The 10,804-nt window shown below is 38.9% G+C and overlaps 1 protein-coding gene across 20 annotated transcripts in view; it reads left to right on the top strand.

Annotated features, from left to right (window-relative positions):
- SLMAP (sarcolemma associated protein) overlaps nt 1–10,804 on the top strand; it is an 82,155-nt gene continuing 71,351 nt past the window's right edge. For 16 of the 20 annotated variants that reach the window (XM_018068493.2, XM_018068496.2, XM_018068489.2 and 13 more), the window contains exon 1: nt 2–1,051. In XM_018068493.2, coding sequence (XP_017923982.1) covers nt 854–1,051 — 198 coding nt within the window. In that variant the 5' untranslated portion in view covers nt 2–853. Of the gene's footprint in view, nt 1,052–10,804 lie in introns of all 20 variants that reach the window. The other 4 variants (XM_018068505.2, XM_018068497.2, XM_018068510.2 and 1 more) reach the window with 2 other exon arrangements.

The raw sequence follows: 10,804 nt of genomic DNA, 5'->3' as shown, positions 1-10,804 counted from the left end.
CCGCCGGGGAGCGACCTGTCAGCGCACCTCGCAGGCCGGCCCCGAGGACCCTTCCCACGCGCCGGTTTGTCCCCGGGAGAAGGAGAGTTGGGAGCCCTCTCCGTGCCTTATCAAGTTCCTTATCTGAGCGGCTGCCAGACGCTGTAGACCAGTTCGGCTTTATCTGGTGCAGGGGAGGAAAACAGTGTATCTCTCGCACCCCATCCCAAATCGAGGACCACCTATTCTGCCGTGGTTTAATTCACGAAGATGGTGAAATGCGGATTGCCGTGTGAAGCAGCTAGATCCCTGTTGTGGACTGAGGGCTTCGTATTCACCTTCCAGCTCCCGATCTGTGCTCTGTGAGAGAGGACACTAATTCTTCTCCTTCAACCCCTTCCCTAAACCTTTCCTTGCTTCCATGTTGCATTGGTCAGACTTTTGGTCAGTGTTGTTTACGGAAGGGGAGGGGAAAGAAGGCAGTTGAGGTTACAAACAAAAGTACTTGTATGACTCATCTACTTGGATTTAAGACATTATATCCTTCTTTCAAGGGGCCTTTGCTTCTCTCTGAAGGAATCAGATGCTTGTTCCTATTCTTCCAGAGGAGGATGGATTGAAAGTTGTCCATTTTAGACTTTTCTTGGGCCACTGCTGATATTATTAAAGACATAATGGGGCTTTTTCACTGGATTGTTGCCAGGATTAGTTTACACACTGAAACAATGAGTTGTTAGGCCTCTCATACGATAACATTTGTCCTGCTTTAATATAAAGTTGCTGCGGAGGTGCGTTAAAAATCGTGGAGGACAGTCTGCATCAGAGGAGGCTCTCTTCGTCTCTGGTTGGTGTGGCAACCAGCAATCTGTCCTCGATGCCTTCAGCCTTGGCCATCTTCACTTGCCGCCCGAACTCTCACCCGTTTCAGGAGCGTCATGTCTACCTGGACGAGCCCGTCAAGATCGGCCGCTCCGTGGCTCGCTGCCGGCCAGCCCAGAACAACGCCACGTTTGACTGCAAGGTGCTCTCCAGGAACCATGCTCTTGTCTGGTTTGATCACAAGACAGGCAAGGTAAGATGTTTTTCTTTCTTTAAAAGTATAACTGAGCTGCACGTTGGCTTCAGCAAGTCCCTCTAGGCTGTGGATCACCCTGGTTTTGCGGTGATAAATACGGCTGCACGTGGAAGGAGTAAGGTTTGTTTCAAAATGATTACTTTTCAGGTAAGTTGGTGATTTCTGACTAAGCAGAAACTTTAAATATTATTAAAAGTATGTAAAACTAACAGTTGAAAATGGTGATAAGTACTGAAAAACTTGCAGGTGTGTTATTCATTGCTGGAAGTAGGTGATTTTCAGGTGAGTCATAGAAATGTGAAGGCACAGGCTTGTATCAATATAATGGTGTAATACCATTTGTTCAAATGCTGAGAAATTACCGTTTTATTTGAGCATGTAAATAAATCTCATTGTGAGGAGTGTCAAAAAATGGATTTAAAAAACCCCATTGTGTTTGGCACGCTCACTCTTCCTACTTGTCCTATTGAAATTTTATAGAGTATTTTATTTGGGTCTGCTAGAAGTTTTGTTGCTGGCAGCAGGAGTGTAACAAGTGGCATACAAGGTGTATTTTCTCGTTGATAGTGAAAATGGTTTTAAAATATATCCTGTGTTGCCTTCACTGTTCCTCTCCCAAGGCTGGCGATCTTGTTAAGTGAAATTGAGGGGTTCTGTAGTGCGTCTTTTGTCCACTAGGGATTGAACTGGGACAAGTAAAGTTGTTTTACTTTATAACTGTCAAGTTAATTTTAAATATCCAGCAAGAAAAGAACAAAGTGCACACCTCAGTTCCTCAGTGCTGTATTTTTTTCCGAATATATTCATGTTACACCCTAGAACTTTATGTGCTCTAAATCAGCTGATTGTTAACTTCACACCATGCCCTTCTATGAAATGCAGTCAGTATAGCTCTGGATTTTAAGAACAATGTGGTCTGTAATTCAGGTTTTTTAGTAATATGACACAGCATGAGGAGCAGTACAAGGCAGTCAAAGTTCGTAAACCTCCCATTGTTAACTATCCCGTGTTATGCAATCCTTGGGCATGATGGGACAAGACAAGCATTTAATTTCTTAAGGCTGGGTTATGGCATGGCTTTCAAGTTACCTGCAGGTAATTGTGCAAACTGCTATCTGTATGAAGTGTTTCATTAAGCATATTGCTTTGGCTCTGCTGTGTGTGTCATGTGCATTCTTGGACTCTTGAAAGCTTAGGTGCTTGAAATACTTTCAGTTTAAGCTTAGTTTTTAACATTTCCTTTGGCTCAACAAAGTAAAATGCTCCAATTTATTGTGCTGTCTTTAAATTAGAAATGTTGTGCATATAGCTTTTTATTAACATTTCTCATGACTAAGAAAGATTTTAAGACACCCCCCTCCGTGCTCTATTATGTTTACAAATAGTCCAGCCATATTTAAGATGGTTAACTTGGCAAAGCACTGAGTGTCTGCTGACGAGCTTCAAGGACTATCAGCTGTGGGTTTTTTGGTTTGTTTTGAAATTTCAGTTAGCTTTGGCTTTTCTAATATAGGTCAAACATTTATAGGCTTATTCATTTTATCTGTCTGTTTTAAAGTAGCAGCTTGGCAGTAGGAAGTAAGAGGATGATATGTGATAGTTCTTGAGATTCCATGTGAAGATGTGATGGGAGTCTGCTAAAATTGCCCAGGTGGAGATCTGTAGCCATAGTGGTCAGCTGAAGAGTGAGTTTGGGATCATGGATAGGGATCCATTCCTGTGAGTGTTGCATGTTAGATGTGGTGGTGCTGTAAAAGGTTTTTTAAAGCATTGGTACAGCAGTGTGGAGAACTTCAGATTCTGTCTATGTTTCTTGGCAATATGGTCTGGTTTTTCATCTGGTAGAGTATCTGAATGATAAATTGTGAGATAGCTGGAGGAGAGGGGTAAATGCATTGTTAGAGATAATAGATATCAAATGCTGTTATGAAAAGCCAGGTGGAAGATATTGATAAATACAGGCTTGATCCTGAATCACAAGAACCACTTTAAAGAATTCTGTGGTGTTTTCAAAATACAAACAAAAACATAAAACTATGCCAGAACATTTACAGGGAGGAACATACATTATCATTGTTTACAGAACTGCTAATAGGCACATCTCATTTAGGAAACTGTCATTATCCTATCAATGACCTAAATTTAAACTTGCACAAATTGTCACGGTATTTTTAAACATTTTTTAGAGGCTTATATGTAGGACTTTTATCAATTCTGGGTTTTTTGAAAGATAAAAGACATTGAAATGTTAATTTAGTAACAGAGAGAATAATTCAAAATGGTTTGTGAATGATCTGGAGCTGCAGTTTCATTAGTTTGTGGGCTTTGGCCATACCAGTTTCTGGCATTCCCAGTCACTCGGTCCAGTCTGTGCTGCCTCTTGAGCTGCCTTTCAGTTATACTCCAGTAGTCTTTTTTTTTTTTTCTCTGAGGATTTGGAGTTTATTTTAGTGAATCATGTGAGTGGTCCTGTTTACTACATGGTCTGTAAACAATTTTATCAGCATAATCTGTAAAGAGGGGTAGAACCCAAAGAGAGGGAGCATCAGTAAACAGTGGTAAGGAAACTACACAGTGTTTTTTCTGAGGCAGAGGTAGGCATAATTTAAAGTATGTCACATAAGTAGACCAAGTTGAAGATGACATTTTACTTACAGTTGAAAGATGTCAATGTTTACTTTGTATAAAGGCACTTCAATTATGCATGGAAAAAGTTATGTGCCCAAGGAGATAATGTCTATGTAACACCAGCATTATTAAGGATGAAAGTAGGATGGATTTTCAGGATCACCAGTAAATAGCAATTAAAAGCAGATATTTAAATTTGGGTTTGCTTTTTAAAATATTTTTAACATAATATCTAAGCTTAAATGTGTGTAAAATGAAGGTGGGAGGAGTTGGTGGTGGGATTATCTGTACTTGGACTTTTTCTGTGCTTAGTAATACTTCTACAGACAACCAGTGAAATGCCTCTTTTTGCTTTTCTTTGTAGGTAGAGCGCAATAACCTCTTGTAAATTTTTCATACAGTGATAACATTAGAAGATTATGCTTAGAATTAATTTTTATTTCGTGTTTTTTTTAGTAATTACAAGTTAATCAATCTGGGTTTTGTAGAGATGCCTGAAAAAGTGAGTCACTAGATATGTAGGAAGTAGATGTTGTGCTGAGCATGGAGTGTTCCCAAAAGTGTGAATCAAAGCAAAAGGAAAAGTGAGCTATAGTTCAGAAAATGTAAATCTGTTTGCTCAGCTTATATCACTGCATATAGGAAGAAACTCTTTCAAATTGCTAAACTGAAATAGTTTAGCAATTTGAGTTGGGGGTTGGGGGTTTTTTCGGTTTTGTTTCCATTTTTAAAAATAAGCAAGTGGAAAACCCTGGAGAATTTGTATGTGACTTCTCCCAGGCTGAAATACTTTTGACAGATGTGGTAGAAGCTTTTAGAAGAAACATGAAGCTTCCAACAGATATCCAGGCTTTCAAAAATTGGAATTATTCAGTGCCTTAGATTGTTGTGACTTGCTGTTATAAGTACCTTTTATAGGGAATTCATTGCTGCAGTTACCAAAGGCTCTGTGAAACTGTGTGAAAAATGAAGTATTTTCTTAGATCAAAAGGACTTCAAGTAACTGGTCGTTTTTCATAACTTAAAAAAAATGTGTATAGGCACAAGTTTCTCTGTTAATGGTATCCAATACTACTGCTTTTGTTTAATTCAAAGTGGATATGAGTTGAATTGAGCACATTCATAGTATCTTCATGACAGAAACACTAACTAGTGTATTGGAAGCCATAGTCCACATAATAGTAAAGGAGATGTATGAAGGCTGTGCTTTATGGCTTCTAGGCTTACAATATGTGAGATAAAAATGTTACAGAATACTTCCTGCAGGTAGCACCCTCTTTAAAGAAAACAAACACAAACAACCCTCCCCACCCCCTAAAAAACCTCCACCAAACAAAAAACTTCCAAAGAACAAACCAAAAAAACCCCACAAAATAACCAACCAAAAAAATCCCAAACCCCTTCAAACCAAGCACAACCAACCAACCCAAAACCCAACACCTCAAAGCAATCACCCCAAAGGTACAGCCAAGGAATTACAGACTGGCTTTGAGTCCCTGGGAAAATCATGGAACAAGTTGTGGAACACTTTTCTGGGCACATGAATAAGATGATTTGGTAGTAGTCAGTGTAGAGTTGACAGGGGTAAATCATGGCCTGCTGAGTCCAATTGGACTGTGTGATAAAATGACTCATTTTGTGGGCAGGACAGAGCAGGGCACACTCTGTACCTTGCCTTTAGCAGGGCTCTTGGCTCTTCCCCACAGTGGCCTGTCTGAGTTTGGGCACTGCAGTCTGGGTGTACGAGCAACTTGAGGAGTCAAACAGAACTGGTTTGGGCTGGGGCTCCACGATGGGGATGGGATGGGGTGTTGGGGATGAGCAGGATGCCACAGGGTCAGTGCTATGAGTTGTCCTGTTCAGTGTTATTATCAGTGACCTGGAGGACACAGTGAAGTTTAGTTGTGTTTGAAGGTGACACCATATCTGTTGGTGTGATGGGGAGTGAGTTGATATGCTCAAGGGCACGGCTGCCCTCCAGAGGGACCTGACCTTGCTGGAGGAATGGGCAGAGAGGAGCCTGAACAAGGACAAATGTGAAGTCTGCATGTGGAAAGGAAGAACCCCTTCCAGCTTATTAGACCCTGTCTAGGATACTGCATCTAATTCTGGACCACCAGTGCAAGAAATACATTAATAAACAGGAGTTGAAACGCTGGATGATCTCTTTGTGGTGTGTTGTACTAAGGATAAAAGTATATTGATCATGAAAGGAAGAAGAAAGAATGTGTAAAAAAGAAATATGTTTTTCACTTAACATTACATGGAATGTTTTGTGGATATCAAGAATTTGGCAATAGCCCAGAATTATAGAACATCTCTGGATATCCTATTTGTTCAGAAGTATTTTAATAAATCTGTCTTAAAAATGAAGTGGGGTATGAAAAATGGTATTTAGAGTTGCAGGATTTTTGTGGGAGATTTTTTTTTCCTGCTGCTTCCAGTGGAGATTTCTTTATGATACTCAGGCCTATTTAGTGTTGGTTTGTGCAAGGGATGTTTAATTTCTCATGTATCAGTAGCATTTATTTTGGTAGATACCGTGTCTGTTATTTATTTTTTCCTCTACTGCATCTTTTCAGCTTTCTGTTAGGATTGTTGTCCTTTGAGAGATGAACAGATGTTTTATTTTTCAGTACTCTTGATGTTGCTGTGTCCTTACAGTCTGCAGTGGAGACACTTTATCTTCCAGACATGGAATGTTTGTTCCAAGTGCCCTGGGGGACTGCCCTGGGATCTGCTCTAAGGCACTGAGGTCAAACTGAGGTGTGTGGATGCTTTTGGTAAGAGGGTGATGTCAGGCAGCCCTTACATACACCTGTTAATATTTTTATGTAAGTGCTTTTCACCCTGAGTGAACTATCCAATTTTATGCTGATGTGATCATAAGAATATTATGGGGTAGAGAGTCTCACTTTTGACAAACTTCAGCACCATACTTTTAGAACCTGGTGTGGGAGTGCGGGCGGCCATTTATAGTAGAGGTAAGTCAGTGCTGACAAGGATTTCCCTGCAGAGATACCATCTAGAGCCACTGCTGCAGAGCTAATACTGTAATTCTTGGAGCTGATCCATTGCAGTCATGATGCATCTATCCTGAGCCAGGAACACCAACACATTGATTAGGTTTTAAAAACAAACAAAAATCCCTTTTGTATTTGCAGTGAATTTTTACAAACCTCAAATGAATCAAGTTACTTAGTAGGCATGAAGGCCAGTAAATGTGTTTTCCTTAGATCTCTAATAGGATGGTCCTTGTTCCAGGCTTATAAATGTAAAACCTTGCTTTCCTATTTTATATAATCAAAGTTGTTCTTGACATTTACTTTTTCCTGTGCTAGTTGCAGCAATCCATTGGTCATTTGCAGGTGGATTTACATTGTGTTGGAGGAATACTTTGATTTGGCTTTGCCTTCTCATTTTTCTTGCTGGATTTGAACAGTTTCTGTTGCTTATTTATCTAATTAAAGTAATTGAATTTATGTATGCTGTAAGGGCCATGTGGGTGAGGAGTGTCTGTGTCAGTGGGCTGCTTTGGTTGGGTTGATTTGAATCTGATCTAGCTAGAATTCAGCAAAATGTGCTGCTAAAAACTCAGCTGTTTTGTTGCATTTTGGGTTTCGTAATTTCTTTTAATAGATAATGTAAAGTGAAAATGATTATTGTTCGTGGAACCTGGCCAGTGAAAAGGAAGGAAGAATGCTGTCTCCATCTCTATAACCAGCAATTTTACAGCCTATTGCTGCTAAATTATACAATTGTTTGTTGTCTCTGGATTTTCTTTTGACTCACATCAATACTTGCTTCCTGTTAACGTTTCTCACTTGCCGAGAGAATTTGGATTATCCAAGAGCTCTGAGTTTTGTAAGATCTTGCTGTGTCAATGCATTAACGTTCCCAATGTTGCTTTCCAGAAATGTTTCTGCTTGTGGCAGAATTGTTGGAAGAAAGCTTTGCAGCATTGCCACATTTTGGTTGAATATAGACAAGTGTTTTTTCAGTCTGCTTTAGGAGTGGGAACATCAGGCAGAGAGATAAATTGGACTGTACCATCTTAATCCCCTGCAAGAAGACATATCTGTCTGCCAGCGCCCAGAAGAGTTTCCTTTATGAGAAGGAAAATCACTGTGGTGGAGCCAGACAATTAATTGGATACAATTTCTGTGTTGTATTGTACCAGACTTGTATGATTGAGCAATGTCTTAGTTTATTTCAGTCCTGAGAAAGTATAAATAAATGATGAACTTCCAGCAGGCTTATAATAGAAAGTCCAAAATCCTATAGTAACACTGTAGTTGAGTGGAAAAACACAGAAATTGCTAGCAGTAGTTTGACCTTTTTTTTTTTTCTTTTGTAAAAAGTTAACATAAGAAATAAACATAAAAAGTACTGGGATTAGTCAAGGGTAGTTTAGGGCATGAGGAATTTATAATATCTTTGCAGAACTAAGGAACATTTCAGTATTGATAGTTGAACTGTGGTGTGTAGTAGAGGGAAATAGCTGCTATTGGTATAAACCTTTTAGTTTATAAAATAACATTAACCAACCATGGGAGAGACTGAAGAATTGGCAGTGAGATGGACTCAATTGCAAACGTCCTAATAGTGTAAAATAGTGAGAACTTGTAACTAAATACAAAAATATTGACAGTATTGTGCTACTATTAAAGCAAGTTTGTCCCCAGTAGGAACATCTTGTTCAGTTTTAGTCTTCACATAATAATTCAAATATGCTGGAAGTATTATTGACAGGAAGTTCAATATAGGAACCATGCAAGGTATCAGATAATATATAAGCCATATAAGAGCAGACAAGTGACCTTCTGTTCTTGTGTTAAGAGGCTATTGAATAGAAAAGTAAGAACAAAGTTATTAGTGCTGTATATTTTCGTAATTGCAGTTGTAATATTTCTTCCATAAAAATAAAATTAATGCAAGGGCTTAAGATGCAAAAGCTGTGGGTGCTTGTTAACTGCATTGAGTAATAACCTTTTTAAAGGAAGAAATAGAAAGGAATAGAAATGCTTATGTTTCAAATCCGAGATGTAAAGCTCTGTTATGGGCCAGATATTTGTACAGCAAGTTCTTTTGAAGACATTTGGTACTGGCTGCTGCTATTTGTATATGCCATTAGTCTTATCTGATAGGCAGTTTTTGCTCTTACCTGGCACTTTTCCAAAGTTGTTCCTTTTCTGGAAGTTGGGCAAGATTAAGTTTAAACGTAAGTTTTTCTAAAACTTAGTGTTTGATGCAATATTGTTAATGTTCTGTAAGAGGTTTAACCGCACCCCAACCGAGTTTGATCATTATGCCTTGCCTTCTGGTTTTTTAATTGCTTTTCTTGAAGTGTAGTGCTTAATTGTGTAGGTTAGAAGCCAAAAGTCAGATCTCTTGGTTTTGCAAAGCTGGGCTTTTAACCTGCCTACCTTTTTGCCTTTTAAATTTCTGATGGCCTTTCCCAGTAACTCCTATTACAATTAACTGTCATCCTCTCGTTTTTATGTTGTTGTTGTTGTTGTTAGCTGTAATAGTTGCCTGAACTTATGGGCAATAGAATTGCAAATCAGTTTCTGTAGTATTACTTGTGATTTTATTCTGGTGTTGCTGATGTTTGCACTTACACGTGCTGTTTCCCAGTGCTTGAAGGATATGAAAGCTTTCAGGAGGGATAATGAATTATTTGTAATTCTTCCTGTTTTTAACTTTCTTATTAAAAAAAAGCTTTGCTTTTTATATCTGATTGTGAAAGAATCCATTCTGCAGCCAAGTTATTTTTGGAGGTTTTTGATCTCTGTAGGTAAATGCAACTCCTTGTTGTTTTCTTGCAATCATTACAGGGATTCCTCTTGCTGTATACCAGAGGATTTTTAAGGTTATGTCAATATTAACATATATTTTTAAAGGACAAGGAATAAGTTTAATGAAATTTCTTTTGTTTCTGTGGATCTAGAATTCTAAGTCGTTGAGTAGTTAGGGTGGTATCTACTTTGAGGGAAGTTACAATACTGTGAACAAGAAAAGCACATTCTATGATATGGATGAACTGCTGGAAGAACTCAAGTTGGTGTGGACCTCAGGAGGTCATTCAGTCCAGTCTGCAGCTCCACAGCAGGTCTAAGCAGCTCAGGTTACTTTTGGACTTGGGATAGGATTTTGGGTGCAAATGAACCCCTACCAGCAAATAAGCTTCTGAGGTCACTGTCAAAGACATTTCCTAGGTGGGTTAGCCTGTGTTGCTCTTGTCTTAAATTATGTTCTAAGTTTCAGTGTGTGTATGTATAGATAGAAGTGAGTATTATGAAATATCTGGAGTACTTGTTTTATAGTGTAACTTAAAGTTACATCAAAATGTGTCAGCTAAATGTTAAAAGAATTTCTGGAGGAAAAGAAGCACTAAATGAAAGACATAATAATGTTCCTAGTTCCACCCCTAATTCCATAAGGGTGGAAATAATACAACACTTTCACTTGTAGCTGTCAACCACTACTTCCTTTTTAAGAACTCAAAGGGGAATTTTTTTTTTTTCAGTCTTCCTCTTTGAGGACTTTTCCTAGACTGCATATTCCAACACTTGTTAGAGAAAGCCAGGAATACAGATTATCATAGAGGGGGCATATTTGTTTTTGGAATCCCTGTAGCTGGTTGACATTAGGTAAAGTTCTTGGTTGTGCTGTTTAAGCAGAGCTTTGGTAGGTATATAAGTACTGTTTGTGACAGTGAAGGCCAGTGATTTGGTCTATGAACAGAGGGCTTGCTATGTGATTAAAGGGAGAACTGCTATTTATACTAATAATACGTTACCTACACCATAGAAAGGCATGTGAATGTTCTCAGTCTGTTGATGCTCTTTGCCCACAGTGTCATCCTGATCCTTAGTTATGTTTATGAACCTGACTGTTCATTTGGAAGTTAAAAGTACGTATGCTGTGTTTGGCTAACTTTTAACTGCCATGTAAACAGAAGGGAGGTTTTGGAGGTTTTTGTACTTGAACAAATGCATTGCACAGGCACACAAGGACAGCCTTTCTTTCCAAACTCCTGGTTTGTTTTGGGATGTGTGTACACGTGCTGCCTCACCGCCCGAGAGCAGCAGGGACTGCACAGCCGTCGCTTTGCAGGAT

The sequence above is a fragment of the Manacus vitellinus genome, unplaced genomic scaffold (assembly GCF_001715985.3).
Source record: "Manacus vitellinus isolate BGI_N305 unplaced genomic scaffold, ASM171598v3 scaffold_14_pilon, whole genome shotgun sequence".
NCBI lineage: Eukaryota > Metazoa > Chordata > Aves > Passeriformes > Pipridae > Manacus > Manacus vitellinus.
The sequence above is the reverse complement of the archived record's forward strand: the minus strand, read 5'-3'. Positions and strand labels throughout refer to the sequence as shown.